The sequence below is a fragment of the Oratosquilla oratoria genome, chromosome 2 (genome assembly GCF_046742065.1).
Source record: "Oratosquilla oratoria isolate Oo_2021 chromosome 2, ASM4674206v1, whole genome shotgun sequence".
Taxonomy (NCBI): Eukaryota; Metazoa; Arthropoda; class Malacostraca; order Stomatopoda; family Squillidae; genus Oratosquilla; species Oratosquilla oratoria.
Window position 1 is genome coordinate 90,275,298 of NC_134778.1, and position 16,934 is coordinate 90,292,231.

General features: G+C 42.5%; 2 protein-coding genes across 4 annotated transcripts in view; both read left to right on the forward strand.

Moving 5' to 3' along the window:
* Nucleotides 1-16,934, forward strand: part of LOC143041100 (alpha-1-inhibitor 3-like) — a 163,424-nt gene that overhangs the window by 48,590 nt on the left and 97,900 nt on the right. The window lies entirely within an intron of this gene.
* LOC143041117 (alpha-2-macroglobulin-like protein 1) lies at nt 1,653-13,908 on the forward strand (the record flags this gene model as incomplete). The annotated part of the gene is given in 6 exon segments (XM_076212859.1): nt 1,653-1,926; nt 2,128-2,273; nt 9,997-10,209; nt 12,253-12,567; nt 13,197-13,283; nt 13,644-13,908. Coding segments are annotated over 6 exon segments (1,206 nt in total), but the record flags the coding sequence as incomplete, so codon positions are not given.

Genomic DNA, 16,934 nt, shown 5'->3' on the forward strand with positions numbered 1-16,934 from the left:
TCTCGCTCAAGGGATTCAGAAAGGAGCCGAAATTCCTCTGGGCGACAAGTGGCACCCTATCCCTTGTAATATAGATGATTTCTTAACTGTAAAAGCGGTCCCAGTTGGGGTTTTTTTTTCGACAAATGCCCATCCATTGACCTTACAAGGTTTTTTTTGGGCCCTGCCTGCAATTCATTGCAATAGCCCCTGGAATGCCACATGCCGTCCAACTCCTAAACGCCTCGGAAGGATCTTCACGTGCAACATGAACATCCTCCCCTATTTTTCTAATCCTTGTCCTAGCGAACTCCCGGAACCGCGCAAAACAATTCCTCACTCCATAACATACCTATATAATTGCCACCCGGCACTTAAGCAAACGACAGGTTCCTTACCTTCCCCTGCTTAAACCACTCTTCAATCCTATCTACTAGCATTTTCCTACCACCCCCACATCGTCGGGGGAAACACACCTGCATCCTATGTTTCCTATCTTTATCACAGAAAGCCCTGTCCAAGTACCTCACTTGACTGTCTCCTACAACCAAAATCTTACCTGTGGGCAGGGATCCAGCGTCTGCCCTTCCCTTCTTGAATTTCCTTTGTTTCTTCTTCCTGTAGACCTGCTAGTGCTTGAAACGAGTCCTTGCAATCGAGCGGGGCTGGTGAGGACTTTTTCCTAATTTTCCGCGTCTTGTTTGTCACAATTTTCCATCCAGGATTTTGGGCCTTCAAGCGGAGAACTCGATTCTCCTCTTTAAGGCACTTTACAGCATCCTCCAAGGCTTCCATTCTACTAAGTAGAGATTGTACCTCATCGGCGCTGAACACAGTAACACAACCACTCGCCACATCACTATTTGAAGCAGCTACCCGGTTGACCTGACCTGAGTGACGACTACTGCTCAACTGACGACTACTGTTCAACTTGAAGACTACTGCGTGAAGTCGTGGCTCAGGAGGGGTGGGCAGGAGACTCGGAGTTGAAGGCTGAAATATCTGTATGTAACGTGAAGTTGCTCCGGCGGTTTCCGTCGGTCTTGTATCCGCCTGGTCAGGTCACGACCTGGGAGCTGATTGATCGCTGTGAGATGCGCTACTTTTCGGAACAGAAGATCGCTCACGTTCTGCGCACCGATTGGCCGCTGTTGTGTTATTTGCTCGCTTCCTAGCTTGTCCAGCCAAGCTCGTGTTGTGCTTGCCGACCGGGCCGTGGCTGTGCTCTGAGCCGTGGTGAACTGCAGTGCATTTGCCCGAGAGGACAACTGCCTAACAGTAACGAAAAAGGGACTGTGTAAAAGAGTGGCATCGAAACAGCACAGGAAGTTGGCATGGAGTAACTGTCTGGGCTACCATAAAATGCGGGATGCAGGGGTAACCGTGTAGCCTGTATAATATGTTGGTATGATATTAATAGACATAGAAAGAGGAGAATCATAAGGCGAGTGTAGTGAGTCATGATAAGTTGCGGAAAAGGGGAGATGCCGATATCTACAAAGCAAGTTCATTTGGAATAATGATCAAGAATGTCTACATTAATTAAATGACAAGGCTCTGTGAAGGTGGTCTTACGGGTGGCCGATAGCAGTGGGTTCGAATCCTGCATGCGACTGTCATAGAAATTATCGCATTAAATGACAAATTTAAGGCAATGTGTGAAACTTTTTCAGGGTGGCATCGGCAAGTCCTCCTCGGCAGCACCCTTGACCGCCTATGTCCTTATGGCCCTGCTGGAGGCGGGAGAAAACGCCAAGGCCCCGGCAATCCAGAATGCCATCACTTGTCTTCTGCAGGAGAAGGCACTCTCCACCTACGCACAGGCTATTACCAGTTATGCCCTGACACTGGCACAACACCCCGAGGCAGAAAACTATATACAACAGCTCCTTGGTAAAGCTACCAAGACTTCCAGTTCTATCTTCTGGGAAACTCCTCAAGGTACAGGTACGTTAAGAGGAGGATATTGTCCATTGATATATCGCGTAAGAAATTCACAACAGTTATCATCACCATCACCAATCACCTGATGGTTGGTAGGTTTAAACATTATCATTAATTTTATTACTATCATTATTGTTATTATTATTATTATCACCTCCATTATTGTAATAATGATAATAATAGCAAGCGGGTCGCCTTCACCAGGCAGAGGCGTGGCGGTAGAAACGGCGGGTTACGCTGTTTTGGCGATGATGACTCTGGACAGTGTTCGCTATGACGCAGAGGCCTTAAAGATTGTCAAGTGGATCTCAAGTAAAAGAAACGGTTATGGTGGCTTCGTATCCACGCAGGTGAGTCTGACCTTGCATATGCAAAGACTATTTTCTCATATCCAGTTGTTCGTACCTATTCTCTGTCTACTAACACAAATCACTGAATAAACATATTTGAGCTCTTGAGATGGGTGACTGATTCGCCTGTTTGAGTTGGTGAGTCCTGTGTTTGGAGAAGAACGACGTGCGTGTGCGTGTGTGTGGGCGTGTGTGTGTGTGTGCGCGTGTGTGGGCGGGCGGGTGTGTGTGTGTGTGTGTGTGTGTGTGTGTGTGTGTGTGTGTGTGTGTTGTGTTGGGTGTTTGTGTTTGTGTGTGTGTGGTGGTGTGTGTGTGTGTAGTGTTTTTTAAAAAATTTACCTAGTTGTATTTACCTAGTTGTATTTACCTAGTTGTATTTACCTAGTTGAATTTACCTAGTTGAATTTACCTAGTTGTATTTACCTAGTTGTATTTACCTAGTTGTATTTACCTAGTTGAATTTACCTAGTTGAATTTACCTAGTTGAATTTACCTAGTTGAATTTACCTAGTTGAATTTACCTAGTTGAATTTACCTAGTTGAATTTACCTAGTTGAATTTACCTAGTTGAATTTAACTAGTTGTAATTTTAACCTAGTTGTAATTTACCTAAGTTGTTATTTACCTAGATTGTATTTACCTAGTTGTATTTACCACTAGTTGTATGATTACCATAGTTGTATTTACCTAGTTGTATTTAACCTAGTTGTATTTACCTAGTTGTATTTACCTAGTTGTGTATTTACCTGGGGGTTGGTGTGGGGGAGTGTTAATTTTACCGTAGTTGTATTTACCTAGGGGTTTGGGTTATTGTTATACGGGAAGGGGGGCGTTGTGGAAGGGACTTATGCTCGTGAGGTCCCGTCTTCATATCTCATTTTATCTAAACTATTTTTAAATTCATGTATTGTTTTTTGGCACAGCACCACTTCTTCTTATCTAACTTGTTTCCAACTGTCTATTGCTCTGTGAAGGAAAGCTGTTTCTTTTTCCAAATCTCTTCTATAGTTGTCTTTTTAATTTTCTTATCCCCGTGTCCTCTTGTATTTCTGTCACCACCATTTTATCAGATTCTCTCTATCAGTAATTTCTATGCCTTTCATGATTCTGTAACATAGCTATCGAAATCTCCTCTCCTCTCATTCTTTTGCTCTAAGTGTCTGTAGTTTAAGTTTTTGTAGTCTCTCTTTCATATGTGAAGTAGTTTTTTTGAGAGTGTTGGTGCCAGTTTAGTAGATTGCTGCTTCTGTAATTCTTTCAAGTTTTTTTATACATTTTTTTGTACTTGGTGACCATATCGTTTGCTGCATATTCCAATCTTGGTCTTATCAGGGTGACTAGGAATTTTCCTCACACCATTTCTTTCATCCAGGTATGTAAATGCCACTTTGATTGTTCTTATTAAATTATATAGTTTCCTTCTCCAAAAATCTTATTTTTATTGTTTCTCACAGCGTGACAATATTATTCCAATAACGAATGACGTCACCCAGGTCCCTCTCATATTTCTACTCTTTTTAATTCCTTCTTCTTCCCCAAATTATATGATCCTGTTATTCTGTTTTTTGTTTTTGCTTTTTCCAAATTTCATTATACTACACTTTTTGAGTATTGAACTCCATCTCCCCACTTCCTTTTACTCCATTCTTGTACTTTATTTAGATCCTCTCTCCTCTGTATTGATTCACAAATCTTCTTTTCAGTTTTCACTCATGTTTTCCAGTAATTTTGCATCATCTGCAAAGAAGCTCATATAATCCGTTTCAATTCCTTCATCCATATCATTAATATATTATTAGCAAAAACATTATTGGGGCCAGAACTGTTCCCTGCGGGACACCGCTTAGTACTCTCTCTCTCTCCCCACCTTCATTCCATTTTGAGTGCCTGATCAATCTTTATCAACTACTTTCGCATTTTTCTTTCTTGCAAAAAGTCCTTCCATCCAATTTAGCAATTTACCTTGTATTCCCTTTTCCCTCCTCTCATATTCTAATTTCTTAAGCAACTTTCTTATGTGGTACTTTTGTCAAAAGCTTTTTTTTAGGTCTAGAAATGCACAATCAGCCCATCCATCCTCTTTCTTGGTATTATATCTATATAGCCTTGAATAGAAACAATATTAAATTGGGTGACGCATCGATCGTCCCTTGTCTGAATCCAAATTGCCTTGGATTTAGTACGTTTGTTTTTTTTTGTTCCAAGTATTTTACTACCATCTACCTTTTTGATAATTCTTTCACATATTTTTGCCTATTGTACTTGTTAGAGAGACGGTCTATAGTTTTGATAGGTTCTTCTTTATTTCCTCCTTTATATATAGGTACTATACGTTTGGCTTTTTTTTTCCAATCTTCTGGAACTTTTCCTTCTTTTAAGGAACTGCTTATTAATGCTATGTATTTTTTTCCTGCCCAGTTCATTCCTACATTCTTCTCAGAAATCCAGTTTGCTATTTCATCTGGCCCATGCGATTTTCTGACCATCCAAAATTACCCCAAGTGATGTCAATATTTCATTCTTCCTTTACTTCTATTTCTTCCATAGGGGGGTCTTTTTCCATTCCACTCAATCTCTTCAGGTTGTGATAATTTTCCCTTGTAAACACTGATTTAAAATGTTTTGTTCAATAATTTCTGCCCAATTTTCCATTTTCCTCAGTGTATTCAACTCCCCCTTGTTCCTTTAATTTCTCCAAGTCGTGTTGTTTGTTTTTCAGTTGTATTGGTTTACAAAAATCTGTAGAATAGTTTTGGTTGATCTTTACACTTTCTTCTATAACAATCTTTTTCATATTTTTCTTTTTGTTTCTCATCTGCACTTTTGTACATATTCCATTTCTATATACCAGTCATATATCTTTCCATTTCTTTCAGGTCTTCTGTATGTTTTTCCATCCGGTCCAGCTTTGTCTCTTTTTGTCCTTTTAACGTCCCTACAACTTTTTGGTTTGTAACCTAAGCATTTTACATATTCTTTTTCATTTTTGGTTTTTTGTCTTGGGACATACTTTTCCACTCCTTCCCTTTGTAAATTTTTGTTCAAAATATTCCATTTCCTCTTCTCACTGATAGTTTTCTTCTCTTCTTTGTATATTTCTATCCCAAGTTTTCCCTTGCGTTGGAAGAATTCTCTTATTTTATCTCAAAGTTTGTTTTTACCAATACATCATTCTTCCTTTTCTATATTGTTCATCTTCTTTTTCATAAAGTTTGTTCTTCGAGTAAGTTCCAGTTCAATCATTATGTGGTCAACTTTTTACCTATTGGTGTGTTTATTATTCAATCTTGTGCCACTATTCTAGGTTCTAGATGTAATTATTAAGTCTAGCCTCGATGGTTCTTCTTCATTTCTATACCTAGTGTTTCTCTTGTATCCATTGTGTCATTAGAATTGGTCAGTAAATCAATCTCAAGTAGAGCATTTCCCCATGATCATCAACCACTCTTTTACTGTCATTTTCTTCCCAGCAGATTTTCTTTGCAATTAAAGGTCGCCCCATCCATAACTATTCTTCACCTCCGTCTTTCCATTAATTATTAGTTAATGCTATCTTTGTGTCCTCTAACATACTTTTATGTTCAATTCTCCTCCTCCATGAGGGCGTGTTTTCGGAGGCACATAGTTGATCACAACATTTTTCTGCTCTTTCTTATCTCGGTCTTACCACTTCTATCATAATACATCTCTACTGTATTGCTTTCCCATATATGAACACCTGTTCAAGATTTAAGTATCCTTCTTTGTCATGATACATAACTCCACCCCCTTGTTTTTTTCTCTCTGTTTCTATTCCAATAATTGTATGTATCATGTCCTACACTGTTGGGTGGTAGGTGGGCCTTTTAATTTGTGTTTCTAACAATTCCCATTATGTCCGGTTTTCTTTTTCTTTCCAATAATCATTCAGTTCATCTCAATCCTGTTATCAATCCATCTATATTTGTGTAAGACACTCTTAGTTTTCTGCCACTTCCATTGTGTTCTCTGTTTTCCCTTATGTTTTTTCTTTAGTATGTCGAACTGCCCTTTTATTTTTCATGTTCACTACTCTCACAATAGAATCTCTTCTTTCGTCTGACCTCCGTTCTTTCCATTTCCTCGTTTTTTGCCTTAGCTTACAATTTCTTATTCTGCTTTTCTGCCTCTCTTTCATTCCTCCTTATTCATTTCTCTTTTTTATCCATAACCTTTTGTATATTGAATCATATAGTTGCTAGTCTTCCCTGTCTTGGATAGAAATTTTTCTCCTGCCGTTGTTTGTGACCTGAATTTAATCTTAATTGGTCTGGTCTTTAATCTGTACTGATATATTTCCGAGTCTGAATTTTTCCCCTCATTTTTCCTTTATAATTTCTGGTTCTATCTTCCTTGACTAATTTTAATAAACTGCTTACCCCTTTTTTTCATTTTCCTCCTGATTCCTTGCAGGTTCTATCTGGGTTATGTTTCTCGTTGCCATTCCTAATATAATTATACATTTCTTTTTGTCAGCATAATTCTTCTTACTATATTCTCCTTCTGTCTCATACACGTTAATAACTGTGGCATCATTATGTTCTATCAATTGCTGTTTGACTTATGTCAGTGAATGAAACCTTATTCCCATTCTTGAGTTTAATTCTCACAATTTTTTAGCTTCTGTAGCTATTTTCTCCACTGTTTTCATTACTATTCTTCTTCAATTTCTCATTCTCCCTCCTTTACATTTCCTACTGTCTTTTTAGGTCCTCTACTTCTTCATTTTAAGTTTCTGTTAGTCTTCTCTAGTTGTTCCAGATCCTTTCAATTCTTTGGAGAATGGAGCCTACATTACCTAACCTTACGTGCCAAGATCCTACGATCACCTTATCAACTCCTCTCCTCTAGTCTTATCAGTCCTGGGGGGGTGTTGTGTCCCTCCCCTCCACCCTACTTTAAATCCCTGGAACATATTCTCGTCACTTTCTACTCGTATTTCTCCCTCTCTATACTTCTAATCTTTACATTTTTATTTGCCATTTCGTCCATCCGGTGGTCCCGTTTCATGTTGACCTTCCCACGCCTCGTCTCTGGCCCCCTGGGCCAAGTCCCTCCACATCCTCATTATCTTTCCATTTCCCCAGTAATCCCTCCCACCTCCTTCACTCTTTCCTTACTTTCCCAACGTACCTCACGAGCAATATCCCCCACTCTCCGATCGTCGTCGCCCTGCAAACTCTACAAAAAGTGCGCAACTTCTCTTTGGCGTTGGTATCCTCAATCTGCAGACTTTTCTTCAGAGCGTTTTCGTCAAGCCGTCCGTTTCGTTGAAAGTGTGTGTGTGTGTGTGTGTGTGTGTGTGTGTGAGGGCGGGCGGGTGTGTGTGTGGGTGTGTGTGTGTGGGGCGGGTGGGTGGGTGTGTGTGTGTGTGTGTGTGTGTGTGTGTGTGTGTGGGTGGCGGGTGTGTGTGTGGGGGGGGCGGGTGTGTGTGTGTGGGGGGGGCGGTGTGGTGTGGGGGGTGGCGGTGTGTGTGGGGGGCGGCGGGTGTGTGTGTGGGGGGGGGGCGGCGGTGTGTATGTGTAGTGTGTGTGGGCGGGTGTGTGTGTGTGTTGGGCGGGTGTGTGTGTGTGGGGGGGGGGCGGTGTGTGTGGGGGCGGCGTTGGGTGTGTGTGTGCGGTGTGTGTGTGTGGTGTGTGTGTGTGGTGTGTGTGTGTTGGCGGTGTGTGGGGCGGGTGTGTGTGTGTGTGGCGTGTGTGTGTGTGTGTGGGCGGGCGGGTGTGTACGTAGGTGTTGTGTTGTGGCGGTGTGTTGACAGTGTGTGTGTGGGCGCGGAAACTCTTGTATCTGTGGTGTGTGTGCCTGGATTTGTGATTGTGGTGTGGTGTGGGGCGTGTACCGGGTGTGTGTGTGTTGGCGGTTGTGTAGAGTTAATATGTGTGTGCTGTGTGTGTGTGTGTGGTCGGTGTGTGTGCGTGTGTGCTGTGGGGGCTATATCATCATTGTGTATATAGAGTTGTGTGGCCGGGTGGTGTGTGAAGATTGTGTAGTGAAGGCGGGTGTGTCTGTGTGTGTGTGTTGAGAGCTAGAGGGGTGTGGATATATAGAGAGAATAAACAAATAGGCGGGTGTAGATGGGTGTGTGTGTGGGGGTGTGTGTGTGTGTGTGTGTGGGCGGGTGTGTGTGTGTGTGTGTGTGTGTGTGTGTGTGTGTGGGCGGGTGTGTGTGTGGTGTGTGTGTGTGGGCGGGCGTGTGTGTGTGTGGGCGGGCGTGTGTGTGCGTGTGTGTGTGTGTGTTTGTGGGCGGGCGTGTGTGTGGGCGTGTGTGTGGGCGTGTGTGTGGGCGTGTGTGTGGGCGTGTGTGTGGGGGCGTGTGTGTGTGTGTGGGCGGGCGGGGTGCGTGTGTGTGTGTGTGTGTGGGCGTGTATGTGTGGGCGTGTGTGTGTGTGTGTGGGCGGGCGGGGTGTGTGGGCGTGTGTGTGTGTGGGGGGGCGGGCGGGGTGTGTGGGCGTGTGTGTGTGTGGGCGTGTGTGTGTGGGCGTGTGTGTGTGGGCGTGTGTGTGGGGGGGGCGGGCGGGGTGGGGTGTGTGTGTGTGGGGGGGGCGGGCGGTGTGTGTGTGTGTGTGTGTGTGTGTGTGTGTGTGTGTGTGTGTGTGTGTGCGGGCGTGTGTATGTGTGTGTGGGCGTGTGTGTGTGGGCGTGTGTGTGTGTGGAGGTGTGTGTGTGTGGGTGTGTGTGTGTGGGGGTGTGTGTGTGGGTGTGTGTGTGGGGGTGGGTGGGTGGGGGTGTGTGTGGGGGGGGGGGGGTGTGTGTGTGTGTGTGTGTGTGTGTGTGTGTGTGTGTGTGTGTGTGTGTGTGTGTGTGTGTGGGCGGGCGGGTGTGTGTGTGGGCAGCAGCTGACGACCGGGTGGTTGTCTTCAGAGGGGAAAGTACACACACGTAAACGGATTAATTTGTTTATTTGGTTATGGGAGAACTTGCCAGGATGACGTGAGCGGGGTAGGTACGGAGGCTTGATCCTCAGGTGCCATACGTGGTCCTAGGCTTAAATGGTCCCCAATTGATGTTGTATGAAAACATCGCTCTAGCAACTCCTGCGATAACGCTGGTTCCAAACTGTAACAGCATTGCTGTTTCTTTGGATCTGCTAGACCTCCATATCATCTCGCCCTGGCTCGCGGCGCAACACCTATTGTCGACATCGACCGACGGAGGTCATCATCATCGTACATGCATACATATACCAAAGGCTTTCTTCCTTCTTACACGGGAGGTAGGCCCCCAATCCCCCCCCCAAAAAAAGGCATAGAAACCACTCCCACCCATTCCATCCCCTACACGCTCCACTTCCCTCTACCCTCTTCCCTCCCTCTTATCTTGGCACCTCCTGGATGACGGGTCATCCCTGCATCTTGTCCACTGCCCTGGGTCAGAAGCAGCGTCCCAAGACACAACACATCAACAGCAAGGTCACTTCATTAATTTGGTGATCCCCCCTCTCCGTCCCTTCATGCAGAAAAGGAGAAGACGGGGAGAAATCCCTTCAGGCTGCGTCAATTGGTTCGTTGAAATCATTTGACGGATATGGCATCCTCAGTTGCAAGTGGTGTTTGTCTTAAATGGATATCTGGTGGGATTGTAAATTCCTTAACATATACTTTTATCCACAATTGTTATTTATTTTTCACCTGCAATTCCAGCGTCATCCAACCCTCTTGGTTTTGTCGGATTCCATTTGCCACTGGACATGTACGATTTGTTTCAGGACACGGTGGTAGCCCTACAGGCCCTGGCGTCGTTTTCCAGCACGCGGGAACAAGGCAGCGTCAACCTAACTGTCACTTTTGGAGCCGAGAACCTGCGGCACTCCTTCAACATCAACGAGAAGAACAAGATTCTTCAGCAATTTGCGATGCTCCCGACTCTTCCGACTGACGTCACCTTGGAGATGACTGGCCAAGGATGCGCTCTTTTGCAGGTGAAGTTGTAAAATCTAGCACAATACTCATTCTTCTTAATGCTACAATTAAATCACAAGCAGATTTGCACAATCATTATTTAGGGTTTTCATTATTTGTACGGAATGTCATACATACATACATATACCAAGGCTTTTTCCCCCTTACACGGGGGGTAGTCAAAAAGAAAAAGGCATAGAAATCACTCCCATCCTTTTTATTTCCCATATATTCCACTCCCCTCCACCCTCCTTCCTATCTTGGCACCTCTTGGATGACGGGTCATCCCTGCATCCTGTCCACTGCCCTGGGTCAGAAGCAGTGTCGCAAGACACAACACATCCACAGCAAGGCCGCTTAATAAATTCGGCGACCCCCCCTCTCCGTCCCCTCGTGCAGAAAAGGAGAAGACGTGGAGAAGTCCCTTCGGGCTGCGACAAATTTTTTTCATACATACTTCCTCACCCCCCCATCCCCCACCCACTCCCTCTCATGCATCACAGCCTCATCTATACCCAACCCTTCTCCATTCACACCTATCTTCTGTCCTCTCCCGTCCTTCCTCCACAGACATTCCTCTTTCGTAAAGCCCCTTTCACCCCATCCATCTCATCCTAGGACGCCCCCTCATATTCACTCCTTCCACCTCCGCCTTCCACACTTCTTTTACTAATCTTTCTTCACTCATTCTTTCCATGTGTCCAAACCATCCTAATACTCTTTCATCAACCCTATCTCCCAGTTCCCTTTCCACCCCTGTTCTCCTCCTCACCTCCTCATTTCTCACTCTATCTAGCCTAGTAACCCCTATCATACTTCTCAGGCATTTCATCTCAAACACATTCCAACTCCTTCTCTCTTCCTCTCTCATGTTCCATGTTTCTGCCCCCGGAATGTCACAAAGGCAATATTTTTTCTCTGAAAACCTGGCTAAACATGTTGCCAGCAATATGATTACCCCATTGGCGGCTATTCGGGCAGTTGTCAGATCCAATTAGCATTTGCTATATTCAAACTAATTCAACAAATTTAACCTTGAATACTTCACTGATACTGCTAATTGAAGTCACGAGATGGGAAAGTAATCACGATTTATGAAGCCACACAATTTGTAGACCGTTTAAGACCAGGGTAAAGTACAATGGGAGTACATTTCTTCAGTGACAGACAATACGTCGAAATCCATCATAAATGAGGTGCCAAACATCGCGCCCATGTATTTCTTTATGGCATTAGCGACTATTGATCGAAGCGCCACCACTTATGAAGCGAGATCCAGAGTTCAAATTCTGCGTGACTTGGGGTACTGTACATATATAGCGGGGAGCTGGATTGGCATCCTACCCCACGTCTGCGGATTACATTAAAGTGGTTTTAGCTCGTTGATGAGGAGACTGTACTCTTGGACCTTGTAAAGGTTGATAGGATCTGCGTGTATCCTGGCCACTCGGAACATCACCTATTTCTGAACAGATGATACCTCCGTATCCTGGGTGTAATAAATCAGATAACAAACAAATAACTTATTTAGAAAGGGGTAAAGCCTCGAATGAGTTTTCTTGATAAATGACTTTACTTGTTTTTTCTCTTTTCTTATTTCATGAAGCCTTAAGTTTCGTTCGGGCATGGAATTTTTATGCTTTCGTGTGGTAGTTATGGTTTCTTTGAAAGACAGGTCGAGCCAGATCTTGACCGTATGTAAAAACGTTATGCAATAATAATTCTTGGTCTGAGAAACGCGAAAGGTAAGCTGATGCCCGTCCCCCTCCATTCAAGACCTTCTGAGCAAGCTTGGTTCGTTTCCGGTGAACAAAGCCGCCACTGAACAAGGAGGTGAACAAATAAATGGAGATGAGAGGTTCCCCCAAACTGAATCGTAACATTTAGCGTTAACCAAAATAGATTATGTAAGCTATCCATTTAGAAAAATAAATCCCGTGCAGTCATCTAGGGACAAATCCAATATTTGCCACCAATTCAAGAGACCGAAAGGCAATGAATACAGATGTGTTTGCGAGAAGTTCCTAATAAAAGCTCATTAACTAAGGGTGATTCTGTTTCAGGCTGTCCTCCGATATAATGTGCCTACCCCGGACCCAGCTGACGCCTTCAGCCTCAGCGTGGAAACGAGGACCGTTGCGGACAAGAAATGCGTGACCAAAGAAATCACCGCATGTGCCTCCTACCTCCTCTCCGACGAGAAATCCAACATGGCCATCCTCGAAGTCAAGCTTGTATCTGGCTACGTGCCCGTTAAGGATGATCTGAAAGAGGTTGTAAGAAGTTCTGCGCTTTTCAAGAGGTTTGAGGTTGACGGCAGCGTGGTCTTGTTCTACATCGATGAATTCACCAGTGAAGAATTATGTGCCACCTTTAAGGTAAAGTTCTTGTTGGTATCTGTGTTGGACTACATGTTAGGAGGGTTAATGGTAATCAAAGTCCGTACAATAACTGTCTATTATACATTTGTGGTATAAGGCCCATGAGGTCTTGGCGAAGCGGATGCACACACTTGAAGGGGTTCGATGGTTATATTACATAAATGGCAACGATCATTCTGCTGATCTTCGACACTCGGTATTATGACAGTTTATGCTTAGCAAAACACTTTGTCAAGTAGTTTATAGGAAGCGAGTGCTTTTTCGTAATTGGAATATCGTGTTTGAGTGAGAAGACGTCTTTCCATGGGTTGTTATTTCAGACACAAGACCAATCAAAGAAAAGTATATTAATGTCTACCTACAAATACATATTTCATCTTCATCTTGAATCTATTTAACCGAAAAGCGGCTTTACAACATTCCTTAGCATAAAGTGCTGTGTCTGCTTTTATAAGTGTTTGCATTTTACTAGAAGTGGCATTTTAATGACGTGTAAAGATTTTGTTTTATAACACCAACGGGTATGTTCGCAGGCCTCAGTAACTAGAAGTCTTTTTAACTTTTTGCACGAGCAATTTGCCTAAATCTAAGGTATTTTTTTTTTACTAATGGCCTATACGTTTCAGGTGATAAGAGAGGTGGACGTGGAGAAACCCAAGCCAGGTACAGTGCGGGTCTACGACTACTATCAACCGGAATTCTCACTTGATCAGGTGAATGATGACTTCGCCCTGTCCCCATACCCCGTCTTATGACTAATCTATTCAACGTGTATCAAATTTCTTCCCCTTAAATAATTCTCCTCGTTATATAATCTTTATTTCTCCTCCTTTAACACGTCTTACTAAATACATTTCTCGCGTGAAAACTGCATGAAAGTAATAATTTATTTTAATTTTATTTTATTTTGATGATTTATTTCTATTTACTAGATTCTTTAGTTCTTTATCTACTTACTTATCTATCTATTCATTCACTAATTTATTTATTGTTCAACTCTACTTTTACCACGCACCAGAAATTATATATAATATAATTTTTACATTGTCATTTACAACTCATGACGTTTCCAGAGCTACGTACTTCCACCAGTTACCGAATGCTTTCAAATTTGGGTGCCAATCCCGCTGCCTATAGGAGAACTTATCCCTTTGAGTGAAGGAAACGGTACTTCAGCCACAACTACTGTAGGAAACACTACCACTCCGATTCCAGTCGCCAATGAGGGCACACCAGCTCCATGAGTATAGTTTTAATGTGTTTCTTGGTTTAGAGAAAGTTATGTGTATTATTTTAAACTGATGTAATAATTTGAGAAATAAAGTACTTTACATGTTCGATTGGATTTTTCTTCTTGATAAAGAATCCATTTTCTGTATATATCCACTGATATATTTTTTGTAGTATATACAGTATAATTGTAGGAAAACGTACATATGTATAATCGCCAGCACTTATAACTGGTACATTGGTTGGACCGTGGCTTATGATGCGAGTAGATGTGGCAACTGTGTGTTTGTTTACACGCTAGTGAACGTGGGTGGAGTAAACATCATTATGATAACCAGTTTATAATTTTCGGAATTTCCACTATACTGTTAATTAAATAGTTAATTATTATAATCGATTCAGAATTGATTCTAATTAATGGAACTTCGTTTATTTATTCATTCACTCATTCATTCATGGGAAGTTAAAAGATGAAGAAATGAATTTTCCACCTCACCAGACTCCAGTGAAACATGTATCTTGTCAGTCGCTCAGTCCTGTAAAGTCCCTCCATCTGATCCTGTTTTGGGTTTAAGTATATTATCCCAGTCTCTCCCCTGACTTTCCCAGAGCTATTGCTGTTATCTCTCCACCTCACTCTGGGTCTTGCCACAGGTCACAGGTGTTTTTAGATATGTTCATCCCTTTCATGTGCTCGAACCATCGCAGCTGTTTTTCTTTTTAACCGAACAAAGTGTTCCACTCCGAAGTCTATTTTTCTACGTAACATTCCTCTACGTAACATTCCTCATTTATTTCAAAATCTCAGTCGCCTGATCTCTGTGACTTCGATAGTGTAAGTTTATTTGGCATTAAATCAATATACGTGAAGTGAAGATAATGAAAAGAGCACATAGTTAGAAATAACAATTACAATTGCCGAGGATAACACTAAAAAACATGTAAGCTTATTTTCATTGTGGTCCTCGAGTGAACACTACCAGTCGTTCGGACACAGGTGAAAGCCGCCCAATACCTATACCAATACCGCATTCTTTGGTAAATCGCGTCATCTTATGAGGTGGACATAGTAAGTGGATGGTGAAGAGCCTATGTCAGGAGGCACACAGCTGCGGCCGAAGCCGTCATATTTGCCCAATTATGCGCTTAGACAAGCGTTTCTCAATCTTTTCACCATTACGTAACCTTTGAAATCAATTGTATGTCTCAAGGAACCCCTGCGAAAAAAAAACGTACACCATATCTTTATCATTTTATTTTCATCGTCATAATAGGTTGGATAGGATGATTATATTACATTATTACAATAACCAAGAATATATCGTGCGTGTCTAATTATATTACGTATATGAAATTCAATCAAAAGTGCATTAGCTTATCTCGTTTGTTCTCGCGGAACCCTTGGGGACCTTTTGCGGATCCTTAGGGTTCCGGGGAACCCTGGTTGAGAAACGCTGGCTTAGAACGTGTGAACGGGGTATTTGGGGTTTAACCAACGTGTTAGACAACCAAATACCCCGTTCACACATCACTTTAAACACGTCTATCGAACCGCGTTCGACTAACCGTTAGACCGTTGGAGCAGGCAATAGTCACCGCTGTAAATCAGAAAGTGCAGGATTCGAAATCACAACTAAACGAATGCGAGATCAGCACGCTTCTGATTGTGCCACCTTGTCTGTTGTTCATATATCTACCCAGGCATTATCGTTTGTTCCCCGTGCATGGAAACACTCACAACAAGTTGTTGAAAAAATAAACACGGGAACGCGTGCAAAAACATAAATTTCTGAAATTTAGATACTGACCATAAGGCCGAGCACGCATATACTGTACGTACACGTAGGCGCATGCACAAAGACACGCACACACACACGAACACACGCACACACGCTCACACACGCGCACACGCACGCACGCGCGTCGGCCGAGGTGACAGCGAAGTTTGGACTCCGGAGTTGTCCAAGAATTTCGAGGATCATAACGAGAAGTACCTGTGTTGTATTTATAGGGAAGGGGAAAGCTCGTGGTGTAGTGGGAAGGTGATGACAAAGGAGAAGGGGAGGGATTACTGAGGGAAATGGAAGGAAATGAGGAAGGGGAGGACTTGGTCCAGGCAGGCAGACGCCATATAAACAAACGCGGGCCAGATCAATTTAGTGACGATGAAGGGACTAACAAAAATCAAGAATTAGAAATATAGATAAGAGCAGCACAATGGAAAGTGAAGATAACAATTTCCAAGGATTTAATGTGCGGGGGGGGGGGAGGGGGCGAAGCCAACCCTCCCCGATTAGTAAGCAAAAAAAAAAAAAAAAAAAAAACTTGAGAAAAGTGTCAAACATTGGGAGGATAGGTTCGGTGAACTCACGAAGATCACGCAAAGAGTTGAAAAATTGGAAGAATTAGAGAAGGTGAACCAAAAACTAAAGAAATAGAAACATTAAAAAGACAGTTAAAAGAAGTAAAAGATGAGAATGAGGAATTAAGTAATAATAAAGAGAATAAGAGTCCATAGCAAAAGAAGCACAGGGTTGGAAAAAAATCCAAGAGAACATCAAAATTGCATTTAATGACATAGTAAAACAACAAATGAAAGAAACTGAAGGCGGTCATTAAAGTGATGAGACAGGAGAATATAGTAAGAGACTTAGCAGATAAAAAGAAATGTATAATTAGGAAAGGAAGAGAAGTATAATCTAAATAGAACCAGAAGAATCAAAGGAAAAAGAAAAAGTAAACAGTTTATTAGAATTAGTTCAGGAAGAGAACCTGAAATCGGGAAACAAATTGAAGAAATGTATAGACTCGGGAAATATAGTACAGATAAGACCAGACCAATTAAGGTTAAATTCAGGTCACAAACGACAGCAGAGAATATCTCGGCAAAAACAGGGAAACTAGCAGACAGTGAACATTATAAAAGGTATGGATAAAAAGAGAAATGAATAAAGAGGAAAGAGAGGAGGAAAAAATGAAAAGACCTGAAGCTAAGAAAAAAAAAAAAAACGAGAACAGAACAGTCTGAAAAAGAGGAATTCTATTGGAGAGTAGTGAATAGGAAAGTGAGGAAATGGGCCATACCAGAGAAAAACAAAAGGGAAACGGAAAATACAATGGAAGTAGCAGAAAAT